Source organism: Chanodichthys erythropterus, chromosome 21 (assembly GCF_024489055.1).
Source record: "Chanodichthys erythropterus isolate Z2021 chromosome 21, ASM2448905v1, whole genome shotgun sequence".
Classification (NCBI taxonomy): Eukaryota; Metazoa; Chordata; class Actinopteri; order Cypriniformes; family Xenocyprididae; genus Chanodichthys; species Chanodichthys erythropterus.
The window spans coordinates 10,174,896-10,194,836 of record NC_090241.1 but is presented as its reverse complement, the minus strand read 5'-3'; the positions used below and the strand labels follow the sequence as shown (position 1 = coordinate 10,194,836).

Here is a 19,941-nt window from a genome sequence, read left to right as displayed (position 1 = left end):
GCCGCACAACTGTTTTCAACATCACTAAAAATAAGAAATGTTTCTTGAACAGTAGATCAGCATATTAGAATGATTTCTGAAGAATCATGTGACACAGAAGACTGGAGTAATGATGCTGAAAATTTAGCTTTGCATCACAGGAATTAATTACTTTTATAGTACATTTACATAGAAAACAGTTATTTTAAATAGTAATACAATTTCAAAATATTACTGTCACAGCTCACCACCTCTTCACTACATTTCCCATTATCCCTCCTTCTGCTCACCTGCACGCTTTCAGTAATCACCCACATGTGTCAGAACCTGTGAGTTGTTCCGTTACAGAAGGCCAGACCAACACCGATTGCAGTATGAACATTCCTCTTCCATGAAGGTTTGGATGAACCACTGTATTCGATGATGCCCTGGGATACTAACAACTGCTCATTGGAGCAATATATCCTATATGCACTCTTGCTCAGTCAATCCACCTCCAAAATGCCACATCCTCTCTCATCATCTCCAGAGTTCAGTCCAGTCCCAGAGTTCGGTCACAAGTCTGCTCCAGCCGCAGAATTCAGTAATGAGTCCACCCCAGTGTCAGAGTTCTGTATTGAGCCCGTTCCGGGCCCCAGAGTCTGCATTGGAGCCCACTCTAACCCCTGAATCTGCATCAGAGCCCGCTCGTTCCTGTGAGATAACTCAAAATTCACTTCCAGTCCTTGAGTCCATATGGGAATTCCCCCAGAAAAAGAATCTGCTTCAGACCAGAGTCCAGTGTTGGCTCCAGCCCCTGACCAGAGTCCATTGACTGTACAGCACTGTACACAGTCCGCTCCAGTACGCTCTCCAGAGTCCGTTCCAGTACGCTCTCCAGAGTCCGTTCCAGTACGCTCTCCAGAGTCCGCTCCAGTACGCTCTCCAGAGTCCGCTCCAGTACGCTCTCCAGAGTCCGCTCCAGTACGCTCTCCAGAGTCCGCTCCAGTACGCTCTCCAGAGTCCGCTCCAGTACGCTCTCCAGAGTCCGCTCCAGTACGCTCTCCAGAGTCCGCTCCAGTACGCTCTCCAGAGTCCGCTCCAGTACGCTCTCCAGAGTCCGCTCCAGTACTGCCCTCCCTCCCCGGTTGGGCTCCTTTTGGCGCAAGGCTGCACCTTCCGGGAGGGGGGAGTACTGTCACTGTCACCAGTTCAGTCACCTCTGCACTACATTTCCCATCATTCCTCCTTCTGTTCACCAGTACGCTTTCAGTAATCACCTGCACCTGTCAGTAATCCCCCTCATTAGCTACCCTGCATAAAAGCACAAACCTCAAGCTCAGTCATTGTCTGGTCCCGTTTAGAGAAGGACTGCTTACCTGTTCTCCACGTTCTAGTGCCAAATCTCGTACGATTATTCCAAGTTCCTGTTCTCCGCGTGTCTCCATTCTCCTCCTCGTGTGTATTCCCTGCTTGTATGCTACTTACCTGGATACCTACCTGGATCTCAGCAAGGTGTGTGCTCATCCCTGGTTCACAAAGGCCACGATCTCCACTCCTCCTCCAAAACAGTAAACCCAGTTACAATTCTATCATCTTTCTGATCTGTTATATCAAAGACTCACTTACCTGCTTATTCCTGTTTGCTACTGCTGCAATAAACATTGACTCTTAACATCATCCTCTGTCTGAGTCTGTCATGATCACCGTCAGTTCCTGGACTACACTTCCCAGAATCCTCCCTGCCTTGTCATATGCACACTCCACACCTATCATTGTTTGCCACATACACCTGTAGCCTATTACCTGGACTATAAAGGACTCACACACACCCCCTTATTGCAAAGTCTTGTTTACCCCGGTTGCAATTCTGAGCGTTTATGTCCTGTCTGCCTGTCTGTTGTTGCTCTTGCCTGTTATCTGTTTTTTTTTTTAAAAAATAATTTCCACTTTGTTTTGTTATCTAATGCAATAATATTCAGACATTTACAAGTGTTTTAAGTGTCCAAATACCTTTTTGGAGCCACTGTATATGCCAAAACACACTAATAAAAACTTTCCTTGGAATACATCCCATTCCTCAAAGGCTTTATCGATTACCACATCATCTTAACACCACATTTATCATAGTACTGTATCCATGATCGTATATTCACCACCAGATACACACATGGACCTGCTTCAAATTATTTACATATGTCCAACAAATCTGGACAATGTAATCCAGTAACCTAAACGTCATTCCAGATGTCCGAGTGCTACTTTTATCTCAGCATGAATGAATCTTAATGTGTTTTTCCTTTTGATTTGTGGCCAATATTCTGTCTCAGGGCAACATGGGAAGACCAGGACCTCCTGGGCCTAGTGGTCCACCGGGACAAGGCTTACAGGGTCCGAAGGTGAGACACTGGCATACACACATCATAAAGATTTGAACACATATCTATATCTAAACCTAAGTGCACATCTTTTATATGCTATTACAGGGTGATCAGGGGTCGCAGGGTGTAACCGGACCAAGGGGATCTCCTGGAGAAGGACTGCCGGGGTCAAAGGTCTCAGGTTTTGTTATATAATCTGTTATATGATTGAATATTTGTATATTGTAATATGAGGTCCATTTTGGTTTCTCAGGGGGATCGTGGAGCTCAGGGTGAGAGAGGAATGAAGGGAGTTAAAGGTGACATGGGAGATCCTGGCATTCCTGGACAAACAGTTAGTGAACTAACCTCAACATTATCAGAGCATTTAAAATCGGTTATAATACTGTATGTATGAGATTCTGTTTAAATTAGGATGCTGCCTAAATAGTAGACAGCAAAGTAATTGAGCCATATAGTCATTATTTATCGGCTGAGTAAAACAGAGGCAAAATTATATTTTTAAAAAAAAAATCTCAGTGGTGTCATTTAATTTTCTTGTATATTTTGAGATGTATTATAACTAAATTTTTCAGGGTAGACCAGGAATCAAAGGAGATTCTGGGCTAACGGTATGTCTTTCACATCATACTACAACATTTAAACCATAAGTATACATATTTTACTCATTCAAATATGATGTTTGCTTTTAGAGGGACGAGATAATCAGAATGATCAGGGAGATTTGTGGTATGTGGCATCCCACATTACTCTTAAACCTAATTTGCTTTATATAGGGTCAGTTAGATTTTTTTTTTTTTTTTTTTTTCAATAATTCTAAAAAAAAAAGTCTCTTCTACTTACCAAATTTGCATTTATTTGATGAAAAATACCATAAATATTGTAATATTGTTAAATATTATAACAATTTAAAATAACTATTTTGGATCAGTGTTGCTTTAGTATTTTTATATTAGTATAGTATTTGCTTTTTGTATTTTTAATTTTAGTTTCATATTTAGTAATTTCACTGTGCTTTTGTCATTGTATTAGCTTTTTTTAATAATGCTATTTAGGTTTAATTTATTTTTATTTCAGTTTTAGTTTAGTTTATTTATTTCCAGTTAATAATTTTACTGATTCAACTTAAACTTATGTTTATTGCCAATCTTTCTAATTTTTATTTAGTTTACGTTTTTTTAACTAATATTTATTTATTTTTATTTCAGCTTTATTTCAATTAACAGTTTAAATAGTTTTAGTTAACGATAATAACCTTGATTTAAATATATTTTAAAATGTGATGTATTCCTGTGATCAAAGCTGAATTTTCAGCATCATTACTCCAGTCTTCAGTGTCACATGATCCTTCAGAAATCGTTCTAATATGCTGATTTGCTGCTCAAGAAATATTATTATTATCAATGTTGGAAATATTGTTGCGCTGCTTTACATTTTTTGTCAAAGCTGTGATACATTTTTTCAGGATTTTTTTGATTAATAGAAAGTTCAAAAGAACAGCATTTATTTGATGAATATTTTGTCACATTATAAATGTCTTTACTGACGCTTTTGATCAATTTAATGCTTCCTTGCTGAATAAAAGTATAAATTTCTTTCAAAAAATCTTACTGACCCCAAACTTTTGAACGGTAGTGTATATAGCATAATTTTAGCCCAGTCCCATTGGTTATAAATTCATGAAATGTACCGTACTGTCTTTCAGGCTGTGGAGTCAAATGTAAAGAGCGTCCTATGGAGCTAGTATTTGTGATTGACAGCTCTGAGAGTGTTGGGCCTGAAAACTTTGAGATCATAAAGGAATTTGTGGCCGCACTAGTAGACAGACTCACTGTGGGGCGTAATGCCACTCGAGTTGGCCTCGTTTTGTACAGCCTTGAGGTCCAGCTTGAGTTCAACCTTGCACGCTACATCACCAAACAAGATGTTAAACAAGCCATACGCAGGGTTCACTACATCGGCGAGGGCACGTACACCGGCTCTGCCATCCGCAAAGCAACTCAGGAAGCGTTTTACAGTGCGAGGACAGGGGTGAGGAAGGTTGCCATTGTCATCACAGATGGACAAACGGATAAACGGGAGCCTGTGAAGCTGGAGATCGCTGTTAGGGAGGCGCATGCAGCCAACATTGAGATGTACGCTCTGGGGATTGTTAACATTAGTGATCCAACACAGGAAGAGTTTCTCCAGGAGCTTAATCTTATTGCGTCGGACCCTGACACTGAGCACATGTACTACATAGATGACTTCAACACCTTGCCAGGTAATAGATACAGCAAGCTTGAGGCTGAATGGCAATTCACATACCTCTTCTGTATGAAAGTACTTCTCTGGCTATGGTAATATACATATGTTTGAATACTGTACGTATGGATGTATGCAATCTGCCGTCAATATGTGCAAGATGCTTTTCCCCATCAGAATAGTGTATTTATGGTATCTGTCAGCAGGAGAATGTTTTTTGATATCTCTTTTTAATTTTACTCATGATTTGATCACACTGCTAAAAGGTTATGATATTTTACACAAACTTAAATATACTTTAATGTTAAGATAATAACTGCGCTTCACTTCCTAAATTAAATTAAACATTTATAATATGAGATCATGTAGTGCAGAATAGTGCTTGAATCTTTCATAGTTTTCATTACTAGTACATTATAAAACATTATTAATTAACTTTTAGATTTCAACATATACATATAAAAACTGCTGCATATGTTCCTCACCATTGTTTTAAAAATGTTAACATAAAACTGTCAAACTGGCCCTATTGTGTAATAGACAGAGTTGTATTGCATGGTAAAAATCCATATGAAAAAACATTCTATTTTCAACACAGGATGTTAATTATTACGGAAGAGGATTAGGGCCAAGCAATAATAAAAAAATAAAACCATCTCGAGATTAAAGTTGTTAAATTTCGAGAAAAAAGTTGAGATAAAATGTTGAGAATAAAGTAATTTAAAGTATGAGAATAAAGTCATTAAATTATGAGAAAAAAGTTGTTAAATTAAGAGAACAAAGTCGTTATTTAACAAATTTGTTCTCATAATTTAATGACTTTTTGCTCGTAATTTAAGGACTTTATTCTCAACATTTTATCTCGACTTTTTTCTCGCAATTTAACAAGTTTTTTTTTCTCAATTTAACAACTTTAATCTCGAGATGGTTTTATTTTTTATTATTGCTTGGCCCTAATCCTCTTCCGTAAATTATATATAGTCAAACCAAAAATTATTCAGACATTTTTTGATATTTTTGATATATTTGTACTAGTGGGTGCAGGACACTATGGTTCATTTATGTAAGTGAGGATAGCGAAATAAAGTAAATTGTGACATATTATACCCAAAAATTCTTCATACAGTGGACTACCAGTAAAACTGATAAAAATTTGGAACCAAAAATTATTCAGACATTTTGATCTGACCATGTTTTGCTTAAGTGTTATCTGACATAAGATTTTTTTTTTTTTTTCTGACACAGTTTAACTCTGAGATCTTGTCATATTTTATTACCATTTTTTTTTTTTAACTATAGTGAATAAACCGTATTAATCAATGAAATGTTCAAGGTGTTTGAATAAATTTTGGTTTGACTAAAATATATATATATATACATACTTGAGATAAGGGACAACACATGTTCTACACACAAAAGCCCTCTTTATGTTAAAAATATTATTTTTTAAAAATATTTTTAAATAATTTTGTTAGTATTATTTTAAATACATGCTCTTTACTTGGAAATACATGTAATTTAAACAGTCCTCAGCATGAGGTCACACTGTAAAAATTGCCAAATAAAGTGTTTAAAAATGCAACAAATTCAAAAATATACATTTAAATTGGAAGGCAGATCTGTAATATATCAAACAAATATAAAAAGTCTTGAATTATATTTTCCATAAAAAAAATTTGCCTATCAATGTTGTGTCCTCACTTTGCATCAGCTCCGTCAGAATTTTTTATAATTCTGAATAAATCAGGCAATATCATGGTCATCTTCAACTCTGAGGACTATTTCCTGCTCTTTGTGGATCTCACCATAGACATCCTATATGATGTCTATGGATCTCACAGTTGGACATATAGTCCTGGAAGTTTTATTTTTTTTTTAATACAAATAAATATAATTATAACAGCTTTAACATGTTAAATATTCAGTTTTGTCAACAAGTTGACTTTTAAGCTGGAGTTGACATGCTCACAAAAACTGTTTATATGGTGATATATATATTTTTTTTTTGCATATAGGGGACCATTCTAATGTTTCATGATTTTATTTACATTTGGCCTGATTTACATGCCTTATACATAGCATCTTTACATCTACTGTCACCATGAAATGAAAATGAATGATTCTTATTTATTTATGGAATATTGCAGTTATTGTAAATTAATAATTTGTACACATCTATCTTTTTTTTTTTTTTTTTTTTTTTATACAACCTGTCACTCACATGAGATCACAGCAATAGCAAACCCAGATGTAATAGACTTCACAGAGAGCGAACATGTTCAGTGCATTTCTCACTGCTTTAGTCATGCAGGTCAGGCACAATTAAAATGTACATAATTGGTGTGGTTTAAAGCGAGACTACAGATCTTTTGGATTTACATTAGGAAAAGATTTCTGTTGCTGCTACAGAGCGGTACACAATAATGCTTACCGTTACACTCCTTACAACCTAACATTCACTTCCTGTATTCTGTGAGCTACTGGAGACCCAGTAGCCTACTTTTTACAAGAAAATATTATTTCAGTCTTTATACTTTAAAAGTTCATGTTTAATTCAATGTGTTTCTTGCCATTTTTGTAATTATTTGTGAGTCTACTAGCAATTTCAGACTGAAAATTACAAGTAAATATATAATATGTTTGCCTAAGATCACTTTTTTTCTCTCTTTTTAATTCTGTCATACAGCCCTGGAGTCCAAACTAGTCAATCAGCTCTGTGAGGATGAAAACGGAGCACTAATCTTCAGTCGCATCAATGGTTTTGAAAACGGATATGGAATTAATGGCAACCGCATCAATGGTAACGGCAGATATAATTATGGCACCAACATAAATGAAGGCAACAGAGAGAACAAGGGAACACGCTCTGGGATGAACACTGCCACTCAAGGGCGCAGGAGGGGAGAAACTTTTGCGCCAACAGTTGGTCCAGACATTAATGAGGTTAGTGCACTAAAGATAATGAATGGATTTTTTAAAATTGTGTTCTAATTTAATTTTGTGTGTGTGTGTGTGTGTGTGTGTGTGTATGTTTGTAATGTTTCCTCAGGAGGTTGAGCGTGTAACTGAGACACCAGACACAAACACTTCAGAGCAGAGCAGTGGTAGAGGAGATACTCCAACAGTCACTGGGACATCCACACATAGCAGACCTTCATCATCATCATCATCATCAACATCAACAACTGTGAACTCGTCATCATCCTCAGTGCTGTATATACCAGCCCCACGACCACCTTTACCTAAAGGTAAACACATGATGACACACTCACTAATCCACTACAAAACACAAAAAGTTTAGTGTCAGTACAAAAAAAAAAAAAAAAAAATATATATATATATATATATATATATGTGTGTGTGTAATATGTATATATATAATATAATATAAAATATGTGTGTGTGTGTGTGTGTATGTATTTATTTATTTTTATTTAAATGTATAGTTTTATTCAGCAAAGATGCATTAAATTGGTCAAAAGTAATATTAAAGACATTTATAATGTTACAAAAGATTTCTATTTAAAATAAATAGTTCTTTTGAACTTTCTATTAAAGAATCCTGAAAAAAATGTATCATGGTTTACACACACACAAAATTATTATAGTTTTTTTTTTAATTTATTGTACATAAAAATACAAAGATAAAGTCCACAATAGGTTGTATGCTAGTTTGGGAAGGGGGCAAATCCCTGATTTCATAGTTACTTATTCATTACTTACTTTCTTGTTTACATTAATATTCGAATTCCAATCGGAAGTGAGCGTCCATATGAACACTCAGATTTCTTATTATTGCTGTGTATATAATTGTTGCAAATATAATGATGTTTTTAAAATATGCATTAAATGTGTGTGAGTGCATATATTCCCTCTGTTCTCAACTTTAAATCTTGCTGTGTCTCCTTTGGAGCATGCATTTAGTCACATTTACCTAATGTATAAACCTATAAACTATTAAACACATTTCTTACAGTTTATTTAAACTTCATATGAAATGTATGACATAAATGTATGTAATAACAATAACATTAACTCTTCCGCCATCTAGCTGTAAAATGAATCATGAGGATTTGCTACCCTGGGTCACATGACTATAAATGATAAAATTACTTTTTTGAAGTGACCATCACATGGACCCTTCGGTAACAGACTTGTGGAAGGGCCCTTTGTGAAGGGATTCCGGTGTTCACTTTCGTTTTGGAAGGCCCCTACAAATGCCGTCCCCTTCCCAAAGTGCCCTTCACAAGGGTGCAAAAACTCAGTTTGGAATTGCAAAAGCAAGTAACCAAGTGATATATTCTCAGACAGTGCCCACCATCTTGCTAAAAAATTTTTTTATTACATCTATGTTCAGAGGTTGTGCCTCTGGACCCCCGTTGTGAGCTGCTCCTGGATCAGGGCCGTTGTCGGGACTATAACATCCGATGGTACTATGACCGGCAGGCCAACGCCTGCGCACAGTTCTGGTACGGAGGCTGTGACGGGAACCGGAACCGCTTTGACACAGAAGAAGAGTGCAAGAGGACATGTGTGGTCGTGAGAGCAGGTAAAATACACACCTGATAAGTAAATGTTACAGCAAATGAAAATGGGCACCAGTTCCTGCCATATAGTTACACTCTTTTTTTTTGTGTTTAGGAGGCTGATATACATTGTGGATAAATTTTCCTTTATCTGCAATTCCTCACTTATCACTGCAACGGACCTGCACTGAAATGCACAAAGTATATCAAAAAAAATGTTGTAGGAAAGGAGATTTATTGAGGGACATTGTAATGCAACAGTAGATAACTAAGAAAGAACAGTACTTTCATATCACAATCAGCAGAACTGTGAATAAGCAGTATTGTAATATTGTACACTGTCTGTCATATTTACACAACATTCATTGAATTGGCATTTATGTAATAAAGGAAATGTGTTCTTGATTTTGAGAACCAATGTTGTTAGTATCAGTGAAAGTGTTTTTTTTTTTTTTTTTTATCTTTTATGTACCTTTTGTAATAAAATATTTTGTACATGGATAAATGGCTTGGCTTGGCAAATTAAAATGTTCTGTAATTCCATGTTCACTAAATTATGGAGTATTTCATGTTCTGCTCAAAGAGGATTTGTGCTGCTTTTTATGGTCAATGACACGACATGCATATTTTTGTGTCCAAGAGCATTAGTTCCTTTTAAAAATATCTGATAAATTCATGACATAAATCCCTTTATTCTATAAAACCTATTTAGTTTCAATTTATTTTTAGTAGTTTAAATAATACATATTAGTTTATGTTTTGTTATCTTAAACCCCCAAAATGTCAGGTGGTGCAACTGTCTGAACAAATTAATAGACTAAGAAAACTATTTAAATACTAAATATTATTGCATCATTTTAGGTTTGAAACCTTTCATATAAACAAATTTTAAAAATATCAGTTTTAAAGTTGAGATAATTGCTAGCCAAATGTTTTTCAATTTGTATATTCTCAAATGTCAGGGTGGCGCAACTGCAAACACTCTTTTATTATGAATTGACAAGGTAATAACAGTAAACATGATGATGCATCATCCAGAGGAGCCCAAGTGATCCTTGTGGCAGAGTGAAAAGGTTTGTAGATATCTCCCAAATACTGCTAAATTCAAGTATGGATAGGTTGGTATCCTTTCCATGTCAGATATACGTTATATACATACCAATATTTGGTTGTACCGCCTGACATAAAAACCGTCAAATTAATTTAAACAATTAAAAACACTTGAAATGTTATTTAACAACTGAAAGATGTTTCAAAACACCTTTTTTGAAGCTTTATAGATTGACTATAATAGATTTCTAATGAGATAACATGGTTCTCTTGAGGTTACACGCTGCCATCTTCTGGAAAGAAATTAAGTTACCATATTGTGGTATTGTGATGTCCAAGGATGACTATAATACTTGAGGCAGTTATCCCCTAGCATTCCAATTCATCTCAATGGCAGTTGCATGGGATGCAGTCCTGGAAGTAGATGACCTGCCATTTTTGTTCATGTGACCAATTACTTTGGAGCAAAGGGTTGGGTCCAGTTAGCTCCTTGCTACTGGTGCCTATACTACACCATTATGTTGGAAAAATCATATTTCTCCATTTTTCTCAAATTTGTATTATCTTTTCACAAAAATGTATATACATGAAGTCCCTGGGTTATTTAAATATAGTAGGGCCCCAAGACAATCAACCCCAAAATAAAAGTGGTATGATCTTCAGCTAATGTCTATCTTAAAATATGAAATTAAGCTGGTATATTAGTAATTTCTCTCTTTCTCGTTTGTGCTTGTTATTAATATCTCCTCATGCTTTCTCTTTAACAGTCTCACACATCTGTCCCTTATGCTTTGACTTAAATTACATGACTCCTTCCCCCAACACTTTTCTGCATGTTTTAATTTTAGTAATAGTGTCTCTAGTCTGACTGCTGCTCTCCCCTGAGCCCTGAGATAATTCTAGAACCATTTTCTAGGGTTGAAAAAACATGTTCCATATTTGTGATTTCCAAGTTAACACACCCTTTTGAATGGCACTCATGTTCCAAAGAAGTTCAATGATAAGTTTAGATGTCTTTTTTATTAACCCAAATTACTGTTTAACTGGGAAGTATTAGTCTTTTATTTGTGTTTAGCAGTGTTTTCCACACTGAAAAAAAGTATAAAATTTGTACCTTTAGGTGTATAACAGCTTGTCACTGGGGCAATACTCTTAAAATGACTTTGTAGCTTATCTATCCCTAAAAGGAGTATATTACTTCCTTAGAGTACCCTACTATGAACCTTTTAGGGGTAACTAAGGTATAAAGATGTCCCTTTGAGAAGTTGTACTCCTAAAGGTACAAGTTTTACACTTTTAATTAAGTGTAACTAACTACATTAAGCATTTTGTCTCCTCCCAGGATCTGACGCATGTATAATAAAGTTTGGGTGACTCAAGGCACAGAGTGGTTGAGGCAGCTGAAAATGGCTCATCACCTGTTGTAGTCGCAGCTGTCTCTAAACACTGCAAGTGAACCCTTCATTTATGTGGGCAATTGAACTCAAAGACTCTTGCACACAAACTTGTAGACAAAGTATAGAAGAATAAAATTGGATTGGTAAAACTTGTAGACTCATAGGTCTCCTCAGATCTTTATGTGGCCCGTCCCGCCGACAGCTGGCGTCTTGGCTGGCCATCACATTGGGATCCCCTTCTTCACAACTAGGATTGAGGGATGACGGAGGCAGTGGGGGTGGACAAGAGCGGCAAGGTTATATTTAGAATGGCAGGATTAAATAACAGCCCCTTCACCCTGGGAATCTTTTCAGCACTCTGTCCTTTCCTAGCCCGGATGGTGTGGCAAGCACAACTGCAGCCACCTTCTCCACTTCTTTCTTATCTTGTCCTACAATTCCCATCTCAAAACAGAACAACATGGATCCCAAAGCCATAAAAGAGGAGCTGCGGCTGTTCCAGAGCACCTTGCTGCAGGATGGATTGAAGGAACTTCTGAATGAGAACAAGTTTGTGGACTGCACTTTAAAAATCGGTGACCGCAGCTTTCCCTGCCATCGCCTGATCATGGCCGCCTGCAGCCCCTACTTCAGAGAGCTCTTCTTCTCCGAGGACGGCAAGGAGAAGGAAAGCGGCAAGGAAGTGGTTCTGGACGATGTCGATCCTAACATCATGGACATGGTCATCCAGTATCTGTATTCGGCTGAGATTGACTTGACGGACGACAACGTTCAGGAGATCTTTGCAGTGGCGAACCGTTTCCAGATTCCCTCAGTGTTTACAGTATGTGTGAATTATCTTCAGAAGAAGCTTTCGCTGTCTAATTGTCTAGCCGTCTTCCGGCTCGGCCTGGTCCTCAGCGTTCCCAGGCTCGCCATTGCGGCACGCGATTTCATCGCTGACCGCTTCGAAACCGTGGCTGCCGAGGAGGAGTTCCTTCAGCTGGCACCTCATGAGCTCTTGGCCCTGATTGGTGGAGACACGCTTAATGTGGAGAAAGAAGAAGTTGTGTTCGAGTCGGTGATGAAGTGGGTCCGCAGCGACAAGGCCAAGCGCGCCAAGAGTTTGGGGGAAGCGTTCGACTGCATCCGCTTCCGCCTGCTTCCAGAGAAGTACTTCCGGGAGAAGGTTGAGAACGATGACGTCATCAAGGCCGATCCAGAACTCTTGAAGAAGCTGCAAGTCATCAAAGATGCCTTTGGAGGAAAACTCCCTGAGAAGAAACCCAAAGAGAAGAAAGAAGGAGAGGTGAATGGCACAGAGGAGGAAGAGGAGCTGCTGCCAGGTTACTTGAATGATACTCGTAGACTGGGGATGTATGGACGAGATCTAATCCTCATGATCAATGACACGGCTGCTGTGGCGTACGACGTGGCCGAGAATGAGTGTTTTCTGGCTGCCATGGCAGAGCAAGTGCCGAAGAACCATGTGAGTCTCTGCACCAAGAAGAACCAACTCTTTGTCATCGGGGGCCTGTTTGTTGATGAAGAAAGCAAAGAGTCTCCACTGCAGTGCTACTTCTACCAGGTACAAATCAACTTTGAAAACTTGCTGCTGGTGTGATGGTAACCACAGGTTTTTTTAAACTAGCTTTACCAAGATACTTTTCTCCTTTTTTTTTTCTTCAGCTCTTCTTTAGAGTTACCTGCAAGATGGCTTTTGTAAACAACTTGCGATAAAATTTTACAATAAGGTTCAGTTTGTTAACACTGGATATCATGAACTAACAATGATCGCTACTTTTACCGCATATAGGATACATTATATCCTGCATATACTAATACATTTTTATCATTTCAAGTTTTAGAAATTAACATGAATGTATTCTAAACAAATATGAATTACCTATGTATAGACCTATCAATTCAGGTCAAATTTCTTTGTGGAATGCTTTTTTAATAATACACATTGTTTCACAGCAGCTTTACATACAATCATGATGTTAATGTTTATAATATCTTGATATCTTCATGCCTTACATTTAACAGATTAGAGCTGGGAAATAATAGTTTACATTTTGCGACAATTCAAGCAATCAAGAATTTGAAATTTGCTACTGTATAGTATATATCACCCTAACATTATATGAAGTATGAAATATCTGAAATAAGATGCATATGTAAACAATATTAGTCTATATTTATAAATAAACATGAACCTAGATTAATAAATGCTGTAAAAAAAAAAAGGTTGGTATTGTTAGTTCATGATATTTAATCTAATTTTAATGAGTTGAACCAAAGTGTTATGGAACTTATTTGTCATTTTAAAACTATTTTGTCCTATCCAGCTGGACAGTATTGCTGGCGATTGGAGGGCAATGCCACCTATGCCCAGCCCTCGATGCCTGTTCAGTCTGGGTGAATCTGAACACCTGCTGTTCGCCATCGCTGGCAAAGACCTGCAGACCAACGAGTCCCTCGACTCTGTCATGTGTTATGACTCTGAGTATGAATTCAACTAATATGTACTGTACATATTTTTGTCTGTTCAACTGCTGATTCTGCTCTTCACACATGAGTGGGCTACTGGCTCAGATGTGTGTTTTCAATAATATTTCATTTCATTGCAGAAAGATGAAATGGAGCGAGACCAAGAAACTTCCTCTGCGTATTCACGGCCATGCAGTTGTCTCACATAACAACATGGTGTACTGCATTGGAGGAAAGACAGATGACAAGTAAGAGTGTGTAAATGAGATCAGTGGTGCTCAAGAACATATGGTGTAGTTTGCAGCTGTCTGTGCTCCATCAAAGTTCCTCAACAATCCTTTTTACAATGTGACACTTAAGTCCAATTCGTGCTGAACCAACAGAAGGCAACAGACAATTCGTCGAGAGTACCCCTGTTGCTGTCTGTCAGCTCCCGATTGAACATGCTGAATCTGCGTTTGTCTGTTTTGGAATGTCTGAGAAGTGACGTAATGTAATCTGGTGACTGTCGGCATTGGTCTGTGTCTGTCAGTGCAGTGTGAATTGGCCTTTAAAGGCCTCTTATCATGAGGAATTGATTTTGCATTCATCTTCATGAAACTCAAAACTTCCTTTTCCGTCCAAAAAAAGCATTTATTGACATTGATCAGCCTAGACACTATTATTACTAAACACCAGAGGAACTAGAGTGAGTAAAAAGTAAAGAACATTTGCCAAACTTTGTACTGTTTCTGCCTGTGTGTAGCACCTACAACTCTGCAGAACCTTTTGAATAATTATAATGTTAGAAATGAGTGGCTAAAGTTTGATATAAGTAAATATTAAACAATAATACAAATTATGCAAACATTTCTGTTACATTGAATAAGTACATAAATAATAAAAAAAACTGCCCCTTTAAAGTCAGAAAGTCAGTTTGAGGCGAAGCGCAAGTTACTACGTTTTGAAGAAAGATCACAAAACACATTTTTCTTTAAAATAACACAGTACAGTCCAAAAGTTTGGAACCACTAAGATTTTTAATGTTTTTAAAAGAAGTTTCGTCTGCTCACCAAGGCTATATTTATTTAATTAAAAATACAGTAAAAAACAGTGATATTGTGAAATATTATTACAATTTAAAATAACTGTGTACTATTTAAATATATTTGACAAAGTAATTTATTCCTGTGATGCAAAGCTGAATTTTCAGCATCGTTACTCCAGTCTTCAGTGTCACATGATCCTTCAGAAATCATTCTAATATGCTGATTTGCTGCTCAATAAACATTTATGATTATTTTCAATGTTGAAAACAGTTGTGTACTTTTTTTTTCAGGATTCCTTGATGAATAGAAAGTTCAAAAGAACAGCATTTATCTGAAATACAAAGCTTCTGTAGCATTATACACTACCGTTCAAAAGTTTGGGGTCAGTAAGAATTTTTATTTTTATTTTTTTGAAAAGAAATTAAAGAAATTAATACTTTTATTCAGCAAGGATGCATTAAATCAATCAAAAGTGGCAGTAAAGACATTTATAATGTTACAAAAGATTAGATTTCAGATGAACACTGTTGTTTTGACCTTTCTATTCATCAAATAATCCTGAAAAAAAATATTGTACACAAATATTTTGTACAATTGTACACATTAAATGTTTCTTGAGCAGCAGATCAGCATATTAGAATGATTTCTGAAGGATCATGTGACACTGAAGACTGGAGTAACGATGCTGAAAATTCAGCTTTGCCATCACAGGAATAAATTACTTTGTGAAATATATTCAAATAGAAAACAGTTATTTTAAATTGTAATAATATTTCACAATATTACTGTTTTTACTGTATTTTTTAGTAAATAAATGTAGCCTTGGTGAGCAGACGAAACTTCTTTTAAAAACATTAAAAATCTTAGTGGTTCCAAACTTTTGGACTGTACTGTACACCAATTAATTTTTTCACAATCACACCAAGAATGGTAATTAAATACAAAGTTCTGTCATGAAACTCTAGATGGCGCAGGCTGATAGGTCCTTAACTCAATCTGCCAGAAAGCACATCATTCTCTATAGGGCACAGCTGATTGGTTCCTGCTGTATCAGTAGCCAATAAGCTCGCTGCTTAGCATTTGCTAGCAGTGCAGTGCACTTTCAGAAACCCTCCACCTTCCCCAGCTCCACCTGTATCTGCTACAGGTAATTAATGTATGCTATATGTACAGCAGCAGCATGTCTTACTTGCTCACAGCAGCATGTTGGGTATGTATTGGCAGTAGTAAGTCCCGTACTTGCTCTGCAGCAGCAGCAGCGTAGCAGATATTCCACCAAGACCAAACATATCAACATTGTCATATCGATTACCATGCCAAACACTCAGAGAGTTGTCATGACAGAAGGTCGTAGGTCAATTTTGATTTCATGTTTCGAAGGAGCTGACATGCACGAATCAGTGCACTGTAAATCCCTTTTGATGAAAGTAAATTAATCTCTCTTGTCTCTCTCACAGCAAAGCTATCAATAAAATGTTCGTGTACAACCACAAGCAGTCTGAATGGCGAGAACTGGCTGCTATGAAGATACCCAGAGCAATGTTTGGTGCCGTAGTTCATAAGGGAAAAATCATTGTAACTGGGGGAGTGAATGAAGAAGGACTCACAGCTTTATCTGAAGTCTACGATTTTGGAACAAACAAGTATGATTACTCATCCTCACCAGTGTTATTTTAGCATTAATTATATACTTTATAGTATTTATTTTCAGTTTTAATTTTAATTTTAGTTTTAGTAATTTTGTTATGTGCTTTTTGTTATTTTTTTTAAGTTTCTATTTTAGTAATTTTAGTACTTAAAATTAATTTCAGTTTTTCATCTACTATTTATATATTACTGTATTTCAGCATTATTTCAATTAACGAACAGTTTTAGTTTTAGTTAACTATAAAGCACTGTTCCTCACTGTGAGCAGTGCACCTGAACAAACTAAATCAATACTATTTTTTTTTTTTTTACAGGTTTTCTTGTTATACAAAACGTTAATATTACGTCTGTCCAGAGATTTAGCATTCTACATGTTGTCTTCCAGAACTTAGCCATCTTTTATCATCTCTTCATTGCTTCTGAATTTGAAAAATGAAATCTATACAATGTGTTAAATTAATTAATATAATTTGCTTTCAGGTGGGACACTTTCACAGATTTCCCCCAAGAACGCAGCTCTGTGAATCTTGTGAGCACCGGAGGAAACCTCTTCGCAATTGGCGGTTTTGCTATTGTAGAGCTGGAAGACAAAAATGTCGGACCCTCCGAGATCACTGACATTTGGCAGTAAGTTATCCTGGTTTTGTGTCATCCAACCAATCAATCAATAACTAAACCAATTAATTAGTCAAGTTTCAAGAACCCTGGAATAATGCCAGGGAATAAACCCAATAATGATTGTCCTTCTTAAAGATGAATTATGTACCACATTTTTTTTTTTACATTAAAATAGAATCTCCTAACCCAGTTCATTGTTCATTGATGACAGTATGCCATACACAGTGTTGGGAGTAACGCATTACAAGTAACGTGAGTTACATAATCAGATTACTTTTTTAATTTTTCAAGTTACTTTTTCAAATCAGTAAAGTTACTTAGTTTTCCCATTTATTGACTGATAGCTCTCCTGTCCCATGTTGAGAGAAATCGGGAGTAAAGGTGCACTGCTGTGTGAACATGATGGATATTGTAGTTCGATGCTAAATATGAGCATGCATTTATAGAAGTTTTTTTAAAAATAAACAAGCAGACCCAGCCCAGGTGAGAAAAAGTAACGTAACATATTACTTTCCATAAGAAGTAACTAACACAATTAGTTACTTTTTTAGGGAGTAATGCAATATTGTATCCCATTACTTTTAAAAGTAACTTTCTTCAACACTGCCTGAATGTGCAAACATTGAGCCTCCCAGCTTCTGCAGCAGGCAGAGCCAGAAAGTGTTTAGCCGATGTGGGTCCATGACAACACGTTACATGGAGAAAAAAAAATTACAGCTTCAGAAGTGAAGCCAAATTTTGCTGCATGTAAGATTAACGGGGTCATAAACACGTCAAAGAGAACGGGGCATTACGATGCAACACGATACAAAGTATGTTTCATGTTTCGAGACAGTCGCGTTCACTCTAGACAGAGTTAGTATACTCTACTCAATTGCATACACATGACACATAGCAACACAGCTAAAAGTATTCATAATATGTTAGAGCTTTTATTAGTATTATGTATTCACAAGCACACATAAGTGCCGTGTTTGTGATGTTTGAGTTGGGGAGGTGCAAAAAAGGGGCAAAATGATACAGGCCTTACTTCATACAACATTGATACATGACAATGCATTGACCTGCTTTCTTTCACAGGTATGAGGAAGACAAAAAGACATGGAGCGGCATGCTGAGAGAGATGCGCTATGCTTCTGGCTCCTCTTGTGTGGGTATGCGTCTGAATGCTGCCAGGATGCCCAAACTCTAAATGAAACCCCTCTTTTGAAGTGTGACTCCCGATGGTCATGTGACCTCAGCTCACAGCTGCCTGTGGTCAAGCATAGTCTAAATTGAGAAGCCAATGGAACTAAAAGTGTAAAAAAGCTTTAGGTTCTTCTTTTTTTTCTTTTACATTTTAGACTAATGTGAAATAAATGTGTATGTGTGTTTGAACAAGCCATTTCTCATTTAATGCCATGACAGCAAGAACAGGTGCACGCCTATTTCTATGTTGTTAATATACTGTAATAAAAATAAACTCTAGTTCTCTTCTTCAATACTGGTAGGTTACTTTATGTATATGCATTTTTTTTTTTTTAAATAAACATTTTTAAATCATATCAACTAACTTGTGGTGCTTTTTGTAGTAGACAGTTGATTTCCTTGATAATTGTAAAATATATATATATATTCTATGTAAAATATATATATATTCTATGTAAAATATATATATATATATATATTATGGCTAGGACTGGCTGGTTGCATTGTTTTTACACAAATGCATTTGTATTATTTATTGATTATTTACTTTTTAGCTATCATATATTACAGTGCTGTTGTGAAGGTGAACTAGATGCTATTTCCAGGTACTTTGTGTATGTGTGGGGGCTTGTATGTGGCACACAGGGAACCTGCTTAAGCAGGACATGGAGGCTGAAAGTCAAGTTTATGCTTCACAACACCTACATGTATCACGCATCTCAACCCCTGTTTGATGAGGATTCTGGAATGGGTGACCGGGATCGACGGCTGTGGTTTGAAGTGCAAAGATCTGGTTCTATTCCTAATTTGATTCACCTACTGTGTGAAAAATAATTTAAAAAAAAATAGTTTTAAAGTGAACATGCATATGAACAACAGGAGAACAACAACATCAGGAGAAACATCTGACTGTGAGAAATATGTCCATCAGACTCCAGCAAACACGTTCTGATACCAAAAGCCTGTTTGTTTCTGACTGGTGTGAACAGACTCATATTCATCAGTAGCTTCTCCTGCAGCAGGGAATCATCACAGCATCAGCCGAGAAGGTTGGCGTCTGTTTCTTCCCATTAGCATAGGCCTCACTGAACAGATCAAGCACAAACAGACACAATGATGGCGACTGATATTTTAGCAAACACTAGAACATGCATCAAAACCAGTGGACAGTATACTCTCGCATCCTCAATGGGAATGACATATTTCCCACTGTTGTCCATCACGACTCGCTTTCTGTCAGGATCATTTACTTCCACCAGGAAACTACGAGGAATCCCTACACATTTCCGTATGTGTTTTCAAAACCTTTGTCCTGTGAATTCATGAGTGACATTCAAACTCTGAGCAAACAAAAGAGCTCAAGTTCACAACAGCTGTGATCTTTGGAAGCCCAGGTACCATTAGTTAGGCAGTTTTTAATGTGATGTCCGGG

General features: G+C 36.7%; 2 protein-coding genes across 2 annotated transcripts in view; both read left to right on the top strand.

The window, feature by feature from the left end:
- The window catches only part of col28a2b (collagen, type XXVIII, alpha 2b), a 38,802-nt gene extending 29,570 nt beyond the window's left edge, over positions 1–9,232 (top strand). Inside the window, exons 26-35 of the mRNA XM_067374318.1 lie at positions 2,289–2,357; positions 2,445–2,513; positions 2,593–2,673; positions 2,915–2,950; positions 3,032–3,068; positions 4,045–4,602; positions 7,270–7,526; positions 7,633–7,831; positions 8,941–9,132; positions 9,225–9,232. Of these exons, the coding sequence (XP_067230419.1) occupies positions 2,289–2,357; positions 2,445–2,513; positions 2,593–2,673; positions 2,915–2,950; positions 3,032–3,068; positions 4,045–4,602; positions 7,270–7,526; positions 7,633–7,831; positions 8,941–9,132; positions 9,225–9,232 (1,506 nt within the window). The remainder of the gene's footprint in view (positions 1–2,288; positions 2,358–2,444; positions 2,514–2,592; positions 2,674–2,914; positions 2,951–3,031; positions 3,069–4,044; positions 4,603–7,269; positions 7,527–7,632; positions 7,832–8,940; positions 9,133–9,224) is intronic.
- Positions 9,233–11,930: 2,698 nt separating this feature from the next.
- klhl41b (kelch-like family member 41b) lies at positions 11,931–18,802 on the top strand. Its single transcript, XM_067373464.1, has 6 exons — positions 11,931–13,123; positions 13,887–14,044; positions 14,169–14,276; positions 16,514–16,699; positions 17,184–17,330; positions 18,402–18,802. The coding sequence occupies exons 1-6, from the start codon at positions 12,017–12,019 to the stop codon at positions 18,511–18,513; spliced, it is 1,818 nt and encodes a 605-aa protein (XP_067229565.1). The 5' UTR covers positions 11,931–12,016; the 3' UTR covers positions 18,514–18,802.
- The last annotated feature ends 1,139 nt before the right edge of the window (positions 18,803–19,941 follow it).

Excerpts from the sequence above, each read along its gene's own strand:
- klhl41b (XM_067373464.1), top strand. The coding sequence starts at position 12,017 with ATGGATCCCAAAGCCATAAAAGAGGAGCTGCGGCTGTTCCAGAGCACC. Across the intron at positions 14,277-16,513 it reads GGAGGAAAGACAGATGACAA|CAAAGCTATCAATAAAATGT; the intron begins GTAAGAGTGTGT and ends TCTCTCTCACAG. Across the intron at positions 17,331-18,401 it reads GAGATCACTGACATTTGGCA|GTATGAGGAAGACAAAAAGA; the intron begins GTAAGTTATCCT and ends TTTCTTTCACAG.